Source organism: Vidua macroura, chromosome 2, assembly GCF_024509145.1.
Source record: "Vidua macroura isolate BioBank_ID:100142 chromosome 2, ASM2450914v1, whole genome shotgun sequence".
NCBI lineage: Eukaryota > Metazoa > Chordata > Aves > Passeriformes > Viduidae > Vidua > Vidua macroura.
The window spans coordinates 24,408,310-24,422,197 of record NC_071572.1 but is presented as its reverse complement, the minus strand read 5'-3'; the positions used below and the strand labels follow the sequence as shown (position 1 = coordinate 24,422,197).

The window sequence follows — 13,888 nt, the reverse complement described above, 5'->3', positions numbered from 1 at the left end:
AGTAAGAGAAAAAAATAAGAGGAATTTCTTTTCAGTCATCATTTCTTTTGTGACTTAGTGGTGGTGTTTGTATTGTGTTCCTGCAAATAATTAAAAAGTACTTGAGCAAATAAAGTCGCATCCTTTTCAAGATTATGGGGTCATACATGATTATTCCACACATATCCTTCTAAATCAAGAAATTACTGAATTTTCATGCAAATATTTCCTTTGACTTCAGGTCCAAAAGGAACTCCTGGCTTCCCAGGCCTTAAGGGTGAGCGAGGTGACCAAGGTCTTCCTGGATCTAAAGGTATAATGAAGACTTGTGCTTTTTCCCCCTAGTTTTTTGGTAAAATTGCTATTTTTGATTAATTTGTTATTTGTGGCTATAACTCCGTCACTCTTTTGTTCTGTGTAAAAACTCATCATATGAAACCAGGTATCATGTATCAGCATCTGAATGGTAAGATTAGAATCATAGGATGGTTTGGGTTTGAAGGGATCTTAAAAATCATCTAGTTTCAACCTGCCTGCCATGGGCAGGCACATCTTTCACTAGACCAGGTTGCCCAGAGCCCCATCCAACATGGCTTTGAATGCTCCCAGGGATAGAGCTTCTGTAGCTTCTCTGGGAAACCTCTTTTCCAGTGCCTCACCACCCTCACAGTAAAAAACTGTCCTCCTTAAGTCCAATCCAAATTTACACTCTTCCTGTAAACACTTCTTTCTTTCACACTGCTGCCCCTTGTCCTGTCACTCCAGACCCTGGTAAAAAATCTCTCTCAGTCTTTCTTATAAGCCCCTTTTACATACTGGAAGGCCACAGTAAGGTCTTCCCTGGACCTTCTATTCTCCAGGCTGAACAAGCCCAGCTCTCTCAACCTGTCTTCATAGAAGATCTCTTCCACTCCTCTGGTCATTTTCATGGCCCTGCTCTGGACCTGCTCTAACAGGTACATGCCCATCTTGTACAGGGGTCCCCAGAGCTGCATATAATATTCCAGGTGGGCTCTTATGAGAGGAGAGCAGAGAAGGAGCGCTACTGGCCACACTTCTTTTCATGTAGCCCTGTATTGGCTTTCTGGGCTGCAAGCAGACATTGCCGACTCATCCCGTTTTTCATCTACTTGTGTTTCCCAAGTCCTTCTCTGCAAGGCTGCTTGCAATCCATTCATCCCCCAGTCTGAACTGATATTGTGGATTGCTCTGGCCCATGTGTAAGACCTTGCACTTGGCCTTGCAGTTGTTGAACTTCATGAGGTTCCCATTGGCCCACTTGTCACGCATGACAGGGTGCCTCTGGATGGCATCCCTTCCATCCAACATATTAACTACGCCACTCAGCTTGGGGCTATTTGAAAACTTGCTGAGACAACTCCATGCAGCCTAAGGTCTGGACAGCTATTTCAGTCCATGAGAAGTCTGTTTGGCTGGAGATATCAGCACAGATAGGCTTCTGTTTGGGAAGCTTTGCAGTTTTATTCACATGTAAAGTCTAGGACGTGTTAATATCTTGTGACTGTCTGTGAGAGGTTCCAGTCTCTGTGTGTCTAAATGGCAATACAAGGTAACACTTTTTTGCCTTTTTTTTTTTTAAATTGTGCAATACTAAATACGTGCTGTTTTTCTTGGTTGATTTCCACAGGTTTACAAGGCCCACCAGGCCCACCAGGTCCTTTTCAGCTTATTAAAGGGGATCCTGGCTTACCTGGACCTGTAGGACCAGTTGGTCTCAAGGGATTCCCAGGACTTCCAGGTCCCAAAGGACAACAAGGTGAGAGTTTCTAATTTTCCAGTAGAAACACATTTTTTGTAATGTAAAATATTCCAAAGGTAGGCTAGATACTGCAAGATTTTTGGTATAATATTATCCAATTTTTGTAAGCCACTTAAATTGTGTCAGTGATGAAGAAGCTCCTTTTTGAAGCTCATCCAAAACAGATTCCTTCCTGGTGATTTTTTTATAGGCTCTCTGCAGGCATCACATCAGTATCTGAAATCAGCAGTAGTCAGAATGACTTGCAACACTCTTCTTATCCTTTCCACAAAATGTATTTGTTAGGGTGTCTTCTGTCATTAGTCTTGAATCCAAACTTAATTACTATGTGTCTCTGGGAGAAGAAAGCATGAGGAAAAACACTTGATCCTGGAATGAAAAATGCTTCCTGAGGAAGCTTGTTCCATGGTGCTGGGTTTCTTCTTTTAGTCCAGATATTGCAATTTTTATAAAGAGTAGGTGAACTGCAAAAATGAAACACACTAGCAAGTAAGGGAATGGAGCAAGTGTAGGAAAAATGAAATGCTAGCACAAGGACACATCCTTCAGAATGATGGGACATGGAGAATGGGAGCTTAAGATTCTAAGGGAAAGCTTTTTTTGCTAAATGACTTATGTTGAGTTGATAGGGAATTACAGTGGAGGATAATGAATATCTTCTTCCTAGTAAATATAGTAGATATGAAAGGTTTCTCTTGAAGATGGGATGCAACTCTGCAACTGCTGTCCTTTATGAAATAGCTGTGAAACAGTCTCAGTGATTGAACACAGCATGGGTTTGCTTGTGCAGAATCCATTGCTCTATCACTAGTAGTCAATTCAGTACATCAACACAATATTTCTTTTTGGGTGATCAGGAAAAGGAAAGCTGTGAGTGTCTAAAGCTTCTGATGAGTCACAGAAATGTTGCTACAGTGCTGATGGTATTAACTTCCTTTTCCTGAAGTCAGATTTGCTGAGTTTATGTAGGATTTATAGCATCCATAAAAATTGATAAAGGGAAGACATAAAATATGTCTGAATTGGGAAGAAGCTGAGAGAATACCCATTTTCCCACTGTTCATGACCCTACTTTTTTACAGTCTATTTTTGATTGAGGCATATGATAAGCAGAGAGAGAAGAGATTCATTTTCATATTCCAGGCAAATGCTAGTTATTTTAGAAGCACACTCTCTCCTTACTTCTCCTTTCTTCTCTACTATAGAATCACTTTGCCTGCAGTATCCCTCATATGTGCTCTAGGTATGGGACTGTATGCACTGAATCTGCATGAGTTTAATTTATGCTGGGGCATACCTATGCTGTGCTGTATTAAAACCAAAAAGTTGGAATGAACATGACATAATATCCAGAAATAATTATTGCTTGTTTTTCAACAGGGGTGACAGGACCTTCAGGTGTACCTGGACCACCTGGTAGTCCAGGGTTTGATGGTCAGCCTGGGCAGAAAGGAGAAGCTGGTCCTTTTGGTCCCCCAGGTAAGTCCCTGCATTCTTCAAAGACTTGATTCCTTCATGGGAAAATAACATATGGTATTAGGTGTGAATGTATCTAATTTCACTTCTTTAGTTATGTAGGGAGAGTACTGCTGTCTGCAGAAATAAAATGAGCCTCTCTGTATTGTAGGGCCCAGAGGATTTCCTGGTCCACCAGGCCCTGATGGCTTGCCCGGGGCTATGGGCCCACCTGGGGCACCATCTGTTGCTCATGGCTTCCTTGTTACCAGACACAGTCAAACCATTGAAGAACCATCGTGTCCGTTTGGAACAAGGCTGATTTACCACGGCTACTCCTTGCTTTATGTACAAGGCAATGAAAGAGCACATGGCCAAGATCTGGGTAAGTAGAGATCAAATTAGAATTCAGTTAGAAATCATTACAAACCAAATGCTGCTCTCATTTGTAGAACTGCATTAAGCAAATCTGTGTTATTACTCTGGCTCAGACCTAGGCATCCCAGAACAGGAAGATGATTCACTATATCACAGTGAATACAACACCTATTTACTGAGATGGCTCATGGGGTCTGGACAGTCAGATGGAACTGGGTTTGCTCAGCATTAACAGATATTTATGGGGGGGCTTTTATTACAGTCTACAGCTGTCTAGAGGAAGGGTAGAGAGTATGGAGTCCCTTCTCAGAGGGTCTCAGTGACAGAAGCAGCAATGGACCACAAGTATGAGACACATTTTAGTGAAACATAAATAAAAGCTCTTTTATCATGCTGATGGTCAACCATTGGAACAGAGAGATGGTTGAATTTCTTGTCTTTAGAGATCCTCAAAACTCAACTAAATCTGGACCCAAGAAACCAGATCTAACTGGCAGGGCAGTAGAATAGATGATTTCTAGAGGTCTGTTCCAACCTAACGTATTCCGTAACTCTACAGGCAAGACTAGACTACTCCTTTCCTTGTCCTGTTCATTCCTCATGAAGCTAAGAGAATTCACTTCCTCTTGAGAAAACTGGGCTGTCCACAGCAAGTGTTCTCTGCCTTTTTTAGCTGCTTCTGGAAATAATTGTTAGGCAGTTGGCAGTGGTTTAACAAAACTGTTAAGAAATAACCTTTCACTTGACATTTCAGGCACAGCAGGAAGCTGTCTTCGTAAATTTAGTACTATGCCTTTCTTATTCTGCAATATCAACAACGTCTGTAATTTTGCATCAAGGAATGACTACTCCTACTGGCTGTCTACTCCTGAGCCCATGCCAATGAATATGGCTCCTATCACTGGTGACAATATCAGACCATTCATCAGCAGGTATGGTTTCAGTTCTGCTGTATTTATAAAGTGAAAAAGCCTGTGGAAAAAGTGCAGGGTACTTTATTTTTCTGGACAAGGTTTTTAATCTGTATATTTTTATTTCCTGCCTTTCAATTTAAAGTCTGAATTCTTTTGATGAAATGTTTCAAAGTGTGCATGTTTCCTGTTTAGACTTTGATCAAAAATAAATCAATTTTGGGGGAAACCCAAACAAATAGAATAGCCTACTTTGAGTATAATTGAAATGAAAAGATTTACTTTGAAATACTGTCTTGCAAAAGCTGTGATGTACTTTGAAGGAGAAAAAGTTTTGCATTTTTTCACAATTCTTGTCCGAAACACTTCTGTTTTTTGACTAGCCATAGCTAGAAGCCTTTTAGGGCTCAGTTTCCTTTTGTTTGAAAATGGTAGCATTTTTATCATACAGTAGACTGACAGGCTTCTTCCATTGTTTTAGACATTCTGCTTGAATATAGCCATTATTGTCTGAATTAAAGGAAACAATTGCAAAATCAATCATCTAGTTTTTTTTTTAATAATTCCAGATTCGCAGCTAGCATAAGGAATGGTGCTTTTATCAGAGATATAACTGTTCTGCATTAATGCATCATGTTGAAATTTTGGTCCATTTGAAATTTTAAGAGCACTAGAAAACCTCTTCTGGCATAATATGTCCAGTGCTGAAGGCATAGTTGTGAGCGAAAGTGTGGCAAACTGCCCCACCATTAGATATGAATCTGACAAGGGAATCTTTGACTTACAGCTTAAGTGATAATCATTAGATATAGGCATTACTGTCCTTTCTGTCATTGCTTCTAATCTGTATCAGCTCTTGCTGATCCTTCTTCCAGCCATGTTTAATGAATGGGAGTGGGGATTGCTGGTAATGATTTCTCAGATACATTTAAGAGAAAGGACAATCCAAATCAGCAGTAGGTTGTATTCTGGATATCCTGGATGTTCGAAAAGCTATATGGCTCTACTGAAAAATATTTTATGTTTATTTTGCATAGTGGAATCCAACTTCTATCTGCAGTTGTACTCTGTATTCTTACTTTTGGTTTAGTACCAAAGAAGTTGGTATATTTTGAAAATGAATGGGCAGATTGAGGACAAGATTCTCAGCAGAGACTATAGCTTTTGTTGATCTTAAATTTTTGGTTGTTCGTTGCATGTGAATGGAATGGGCTTGACTTTCAGAAAAAATTCAAATTGCCAACCTCTGAAATTCATATTCCTTTTATGCCATCCCATATTATGCACCCAAAATAGCCTTTAACAGTCACGTTTGAAACTCTTGTTGAAGGAGGTACTAACCAACCCTTTGCCTTATCTTATGCCTACGGATTAGCTTTTGCACCATAAGAACACGTAAGTGTGTACATGTATGTACTTATGTGTGTGTGTGCATGTATGCTTATGTGTTTTTCTCCTTTTAGTCATAGCAACAAGTGAAAGAGTTGTAATATTCATTTTAGAAAACTAGAAAAGAATTTGGAAGACTCTTCTTTCAATTTATTTTATTAGTTGCTGCTTTTTAACCAACAGTTTTTCCTGTCCAAATGTAGAAAATGTGTAGAAGTGTCACTTGATGCCTTGAATCATAGGACTTCTTTTCCTGTAAGGCCTTCTACTGAAATACCAGAAATCTCTTGAAGCAAAGCAGACCTCCAAGAATAGAGGCAACTTTACATTCCTTCTTTTAACTTACTCTTTCATTGATGTGTTTCTTAAAATAACTCTCTTGCCTCTGCACTAAAGATGAAGGCAGTAGGTAGGAAAGCAGTCTTCACAAGGCAGAAATAGAAGGCTTTCATTCTGAATACCTTTGCTTCTCTACATTTTCCAGAATCCAACTTAATCCATTTTGCACTTCATTCTTTTCCCTGCTCTGATAACAGGAATCAGACTGTTTAGTTTTGAATAATTTTCGTAATTGCTAACTGCAGCAGCCAGTTGAAGATTTGTACAAGAAAAAACTGATTATATCTACCAAATTCCTTATTACCAGCCCCCATATTAAAATTCCAGCCCAGCTCATGGGTTTTTTATGATTCTATGAAGGCATGATTGGTCACTGGATTATTCAGTAACCTAACAGTTCAGAGACACGAGGAATTTATCTAAAATAAAAGACCTGGTGCTGCATGCCTTTCTGGAGAATTTCTTTGAAGTTTACTGTGCAAGTTACTTTGCTGGAAATCTCTTACTGGAGAAACAGACCACAAATGTAAATAAAAAACACTTTCAAGGAAAATGCATGGGAAAGAGTCTGCATTAGATTAGATTAGCAGTGATTCCCTTTGTAAGACATTTTCCAGAGAGATGGCTTTTTCTCTGGAAGTCAGGGCTAAGTTTAGGATGATGAATTGCTGTTACTTGTTTCTGATCACAGTAGACCGCTTTTAAGTGTTTGGCTATTTGCCCCCATGTTCATGACATTGAGCACTTTTAGAAACTTCAGTACAAACAGGACTAGAAAAAGAAAAATACATGTAAATGTATTTTACAGAGGTCTCTTGTTCTTTTCTCATAGGAAAGCTAATAGGAATAAGACTTAATAGTTGAATTCTCTCTTAGTAAGGAAGAAATTAGAAGTTTACAAAGCAAATTAGAAATTAGCAAAAAAAGAAAAAATGAACCAGTTGGCTGTTTTTTTTAAATGAAACATTGTGATTTTCCTTTGGTTTTGAATGTGACGACATTTTGTATTTCAAGATTTCATAAAGAAAGTAGCTTCTGAATAAAGAACTATTAATCCTTAAGTGCACACAGGTCATTCATGTCTTGGTCCTTCTAGATGCTCTGTGTGTGAAGCTCCTGCTATGGTAATAGCTGTTCACAGTCAAACAATTCAAATACCACCCTGTCCTGAAGGCTGGAGTTCACTTTGGATTGGTTACTCCTTTGTTATGGTAAGTGCACTGAGACATACTCTGAGCTCAGGAAAGCATTTGTTTCAGGGTTTTGGTCTATAGAAATTTAGTGTCTGACTGTCCCTTCAGGTTTTAGGAGGGCACCCTTTGTAGTGACTCCATCCTTTGTAGTGACTTAAAAAAGAATCTGATCATTTTCCCAGGCAAGAATTGGGCATGGTCTGAGACACAGCTGGATCCAGAGCTGTTAGCACTTGGCAGTGGGAGAGAGGCCACTGTGATGTGGGGTGGGAATTGAGTTAGCTATTCAGATAAAAGCCATACCAGACCTTATGCCTCCTGGGCCAAGAGCTAGCCCTGGCATGTTGCTTACACAGAGATAGCTTGAGTCCTGCTGCCTCTCCTGAAGGACTTCTGTGCATACAGCTGCCCCTGAAGCTGATATTGCTCATGTGCCATGCTGCTGTTGACTGAGAGAACCCAATGCCATCTCTGGAGTCTTCAACTCCGCCTTCTTGTTCCTCCTTGAGCTGAGCAACAAAACCGAACAGCAGATGGACAGAACAGAGGACAGAGGGAGAGAAGTGTGAAGAAATATTTGTGTGAGAGAGTTCATTGAAGTTGTAGCAGAAGGGGTAAAGAGTCCCTCTCTGACCAATGCTTTTGCCTTTTGCTAGCACACCAGTGCTGGTGCGGAGGGCTCTGGCCAGGCCCTGGCATCCCCTGGTTCCTGCCTAGAGGAGTTCCGCAGCGCTCCCTTCATTGAATGCCATGGCCGGGGCACCTGCAATTACTATGCAAATGCTTACAGCTTCTGGCTTGCCACTATAGAAAGGAATGAGATGTTCAGGTAAGTTTGTGATTTATTTATCACTCTTTGAGACTCGGTTGAGCCTTATCACTGAATAAAAGAAGTATTTTTTGAGTGTAATACGGGTTCTAGTATTGGCTGTCCACCAGCACAGTTAATTTATGTAGTTAATTATTTTTGTAACAGAAAGAAAAGAAAAATAGCAGCTTCCTGGGAAATTAATGAATGTGTCATCAGTTAGTGTTTGCAATGTGTCATTTGTACCATGTATTTTGCTTTTCAGAATCATCTAACAATGCTCACAATTCCACCGTGTTTCTGATTGTATTCACCAAGTGGTAACTGAGATAGGCTGACACACTGATAGAAATTAGATTAAAATATAACATTTCCTGTAAATGGACGTTAACATATAATAGAACTACTTGCAATTTGTACAGGTGTTAAACTAAATGAGTTGAAGAATTATTTACCTTTCCCTAATGTTAGAGGAAGTATGTTTGAGTAAAATGCAGCTGGTGGTAATAGGCTTTTTTCTGGTCTCCTGCACATGAGTATTTTTCAACACAGGCTAATTTGCTCTATATGAATGTTACTAATATGTTAGCATATAGGTCAGTTCCCATGTCTGCATAGCTTAACTGGTCAGCAGACATTCCTCTGGAGTGCAGGTAATCACCCTCTTCCACCACAGTCCTGATGGCTGCTCCTCTTACCCTTCATCTTTTCATGTCTTCTAGATCTGTGAATGCTGCCTTGCCTGTCTCAGAACGAAACAAGTTGTTTAGCCAGTTTTCACTCTTTGTTTATCAGATAGCTGTCAGTGGAGTAGGTAGAAAAATTGAACACTGAGACTGAGTATCGCTGGGGCTGTGATAATCTCATCAATCAGAAAAACTACTACCACAACCACCCCACCGCTGGGGTAAGCCCTGGATCCCTAGGAAAGAGGAAAGCTGGTCAGAAGAAAATTTAGAGTGAGCACTACAGTTGTTTCCATTCCTCGAGTCCTACCCAGAGACTTCTCAACTTCACATGCTTTTCTGGCTGCAAACTATGCCTCAGATTAATAAAATAATCCCAGACTGGGGACCTGCCCTGCTATCAGAAATCACAAATACTCCTTAATTTCCTGTAAACTCATAATCTTTTTTAATGAAAAGCATTATAAATGCAAGCACACCTTTGTCTGAAAATTATTTATTTCTAGTTGCTAGGAGTAATTCCTTATAACAGGTTAGAGACTAAAGACTTTGGTTTTTGTTTCTGTATGACATCACGTAATTTCCTTTGCCAGCTTTTCATTTGTCTTTAAAGTCACAAGAGTTAGCAGAAACTCATAAACAGTCAAATTTCAGCTTCTTTGCCCAGTTTTATTTTATTACCTAAATTCTAGATTGTTTTCAAACTGCTGCTTTAACAGACGATGCTCTAGGTTAAGGAAGTGTTACGTCTCGTGAAAGAACTGAATTCTTCAGTAAGTGTGTGATGTTAAAACTAATCTTATGATAGTTTGTGACCAAACTTGGAAGTGATTACACACTGGAGAACTTAGGAACACCTTCTTGATTCAGCAGAGACTGGAAGGGAGACTTGCATTCCAAGCTGGTGTTGTCAGTTGTGAACCTGAAAATTGTTAATGGGTCTTTTAATATTTTTCTTTTCCATAGGAAACCGACTCCCTCAACCTTGAAAGCTGGGGATCTACGCTCAAATGTTAGCCGTTGTCAAGTCTGTATGAGAAGAACATAATGACTTTTGAATTTCAACTAATTTCACACAATATGGTGCTATTTGTTTAACAGCAATGAAGCCTAGACATATATCATATGTACCTCATTGTTGTCCAGTATGAAAACAGTAAAGTGCCTTTTAGGAACTTGCATAACTAACACACACTGCTTTACTGGCCCTGTCCTTGCTAAAGAAGAAAAGAGACAACAAAGATAAGCTTCAAATGTTGACATGCCAAATGGCACTTTTGATCAAAGTATATGTATTTTTTATATAAATGCAATGCACTGATAGAATAAAAAGTCAGCATTTATCCAGAAAAAAATGCAAAGGTGCTAGGAGGTATGCAGTTCTGCCTTATACTGTTTGACCCCCCTTTCTCATTCTTGTATTATATATTTAGATTCATTTTTCTTCCCCAGATAAGTTTGTTACTGTTATCTAAGTGTCTTAAAATCCCAGACTCTTGGGTATGTACTTATTGTTCTTGTACAAAAAAATACTAATGTAAAAAAGAGATTTGGGATTACAGACTGTGGTTAAGCAACATGTAACCATCTTTTCACAACATAGAGTGCCATCCTGCAAACTTTTGCTTCTGTTTGTAGCCTTTAGTGCTGTCAGTATTAATGGGTCTACATCTAGAAGACATTGACAAATTGGCTTCACAAATAGGCATGTAAGTGTTTCTGCTATGTTGGTACTATGCAGCTTCTTTGTCCAGTAGAACAAACTTTCCTGTGGAATAAAGAATGATCCAGCAATGGTCAAGAAAAAATATATATATAAATATTTTAGTAATTTATATAGATATCAACCATTAGGCAAATCAAGCTCTGAGTTTATAATTTCAAAAAGAAGCTTACAAAATTTTTCTTCTTTTCAGTGTCATGAATTAGGTGTTAAATGCCAAAATATGATGTGAAATGTTCATTTTACATAGCCATTTTAATGCTGAAGTTGCAGAGACTGAACCCAGGTTAATAGTTATTTGTGTTTATAATAGTAAATCCTGCTTTGAGCTTATAGTCTTTATTCTGTATTTAATATTTTTCAGGGTTTTAAACACTACTCACACACTGAATGACTTGATTTTTAAAAGTATAAGGCCTTAATTTTGTTAATATTGTGCCAAAAAAATTCTTCAAAGTGGCCTCAGAAATATTTCTAAAGAATTTCTATGCAATTATACCATTGTTTGAGCACATCTGTGTCCAAAAATGTTTTATGGACTATTACCATGCAAATATCAAAAGATTTTTGCAAATGCCAAGGCCTTTGTGTAATTTCTTACTTGTGTATTTCTTAAAAATTCAAGTTTGTAATAAAACTATTTGTATAAAAAAAAAAAAACCAAGAAGGAAGAAGTTTCTACTAATTTGTTATTAGCATTCATTTACAGCAATTAATTAATTTTTAATAAGCCACCAATAAATGCACAAGCTTTATGCAATCATAGATGATTTTTGTTTTGCACATCTTGCAGATGTACAAAGCATCTTCTAAAGGGGGAAACAGGGCACTGTACTGACACCTCTGTTGTTATCTTGTAAGAAATGAAACTGATAGATGAAACATGAGAAACTTATCACTGAAATGTATTTGATATGAACACATTACAAAAATCTGCTAACTTCATCTCAGCTCATGGGAATCAATCAAATGATGCACAATTTTCACTTTTCCTTTGAATTTTTCATGCACAAACAGAACTGAATTATACAGGATAAAAATTAAAATATCTCATATAACTTTGCTTTTAAGTGGGCAAGGTGAATCTTGGCTTTGGTTGAAGAGGAAATGGGCCATGCTATCGTTTTCCATGGCAAAAGCACATAATTTGCTAAAGTTTCATGTTGTTTTCCAAAATTTGTGAAGACACTGCGGCTGCTGCTGTTGTTTTGAACTTGGCTTTCACTTAAAATCCTTCAGGACATTCTCTGACCAAATGGATGAAGGCTCCTGCATAGAAATTGGCCATTTCAGTTAACAATGATTCATAACTCTCATGGAAGTTCTGACACTTGATAATCTTATTTATAAGATTATTTATAAGTCCTCATGAAAGTTCTTTTCTACTCTATAAAATAAAACAGTCTGATTATGCCGGAGCAGCGTCATGCAGGGTTTTCTCAAGGACACTTGATATCCAGAAGAGGAGAAGACTATAAGGTGGTATAAGACTATAAGGTACCTTGTGGTATCTTGAAAAATTATTCAAAAATTGAGTCTTCACTGACTCAGGGCATCCAAACTGCTGCTCAAACTCTACATTTTATCTCCTGGGATTTAATTTGCTATGGTCAAATTATCTTAGAACTGCCAGACAGTTTGGTTTATAAAGTTTTTCATGTATGTTTAAATCAGCTTGGTGTGTATGAACCCTTGTCTTCTCAATTGGGAGCATTTGGAAACAAGGTCCTTTGAAAATTTTTGAAAACTGCTTGAACTGTAGTTTGATGTCTTCCTTATCTAATAGTAATTATTTATTCTATAAGCTCCAGCTCATATAATGACTTAAACCATTCTCATGCTAAAGATGCTATTTCTTCTTAAATCAGTCACTAAACTTTTTGGTGCTTATTGAATATCAGTCAGATCTCCTGAAAATGTGTGAATGCTAGATTTTGATGCCCTGGGTGAGGAAGAGCCCATGCTTTTAAAAACCTCTTAAGTACCCCGTATTCAGGCATTTATGGCCAGTGTTGTGGCTACAATAAAGTTCATCGTGTGAAAAGGCAACTGCTAACTCATCAGTTATTCATCTTGCAGAAACTTCAATTTCAGGAGAAAATTTTTGAGTGCAGTACTTGAAGAGTCGCTGTCATGTTCCAAATAAATACATTTCTAAAACAGCAGGTGGTGCCCTTGCTCTCTTTGTGGTAGCACTGAGACGGACAGCTTTACACAAACAAATACCTTGGTCTCTCATCTGCTAACATGACCCTATTGAATATATGACTATTTTCCCATGTCTGCATCTCTACTTTGACACATTCTAGTCACCGGCAATTTTCCTTTTGAAATAGGAATGGATCAGTTTTCAATTAAAAAAAAAATTCTATACATACTGCAAAATAATAATATAATATGATATAATTAAGTGTTCCGATATATATTTTGAAGCAAATGATGTCTTAGCCTGTGTGTCTTTTCTGATAAATGTACATTCAGTTTATAAATATATCTCTTATCCATTTCATAGTGGTAACTTCCTTGATGAAATACTCTTTTTTCTATGTAACAGGACTCCTGAGAACAATATCCCCATACTAGGCTCCCAGAAAAGTGACTGTATTTTCAGACTGAAATTGTATAGCTGCATGACTTTTTGAGAATTCCTTTCCTATTTTCCATGTTTTATAAATCTGTAATAATCTGCACTAACTGCATACGGTGAAATGTAAACACAGAGCCAGGCTTGTGGATCTCAGAGCACTAAATAGAAAATACAGTACCTGGCACAAAGAAAGACCACTGACTAGTTGAAATGGCAGCTACCTCAGTACCTGCTTGTATCTCCATCCCTTACTCTGTAAAGGTGCTTGGCCATGCCTACACTGGGACTTCTGGGAGGAGACCAACAGCATTTTTTTCAGAGGTTGCAGTGGAGCTTATCTCTCTGCTGCTCACATCATGGTGGCGATATGCTGCCCACTGCATTTCCACCTTTTCATATAGAAATTATCTTTCTTATGATCTTCACATTCTGAATTACATTACAGTGAGAACATGAAAGACGAGGGTGGATCTTTAAATGCGTATTTTGAGCTCAGACAAATGCTGAGACCAATGATGGATGGTCTTGGATATAATCATTAAGAAAAGAAGTGGCTACATGGAAGTGTTCAGCCTGTCAGTTTCAGAGGTAAGATGGTAGAGAGAGGGAAATAATTCCATCCATCCATTCCTAAAAGTATAGTATGAAATGGATAATAAT

At 38.2% G+C, this 13,888-nt stretch overlaps 1 protein-coding gene across 2 annotated transcripts in view; it reads left to right on the top strand.

Annotated features, from left to right (window-relative positions):
• Positions 1-12,803, top strand: part of COL4A1 (collagen type IV alpha 1 chain) — a 120,263-nt gene extending 107,460 nt beyond the window's left edge. For both annotated transcript variants that reach the window (XM_054004354.1, XM_054004362.1), the window contains exons 45-52: positions 221-292; positions 1,628-1,756; positions 3,140-3,238; positions 3,387-3,599; positions 4,347-4,524; positions 7,328-7,442; positions 8,081-8,253; positions 9,885-12,803. In XM_054004354.1, the coding sequence (XP_053860329.1) occupies positions 221-292; positions 1,628-1,756; positions 3,140-3,238; positions 3,387-3,599; positions 4,347-4,524; positions 7,328-7,442; positions 8,081-8,253; positions 9,885-9,966 (1,061 nt within the window). In that variant the 3' untranslated portion in view covers positions 9,967-12,803. The remainder of the gene's footprint in view (positions 1-220; positions 293-1,627; positions 1,757-3,139; positions 3,239-3,386; positions 3,600-4,346; positions 4,525-7,327; positions 7,443-8,080; positions 8,254-9,884) is intronic.
• The last annotated feature ends 1,085 nt before the right edge of the window (positions 12,804-13,888 follow it).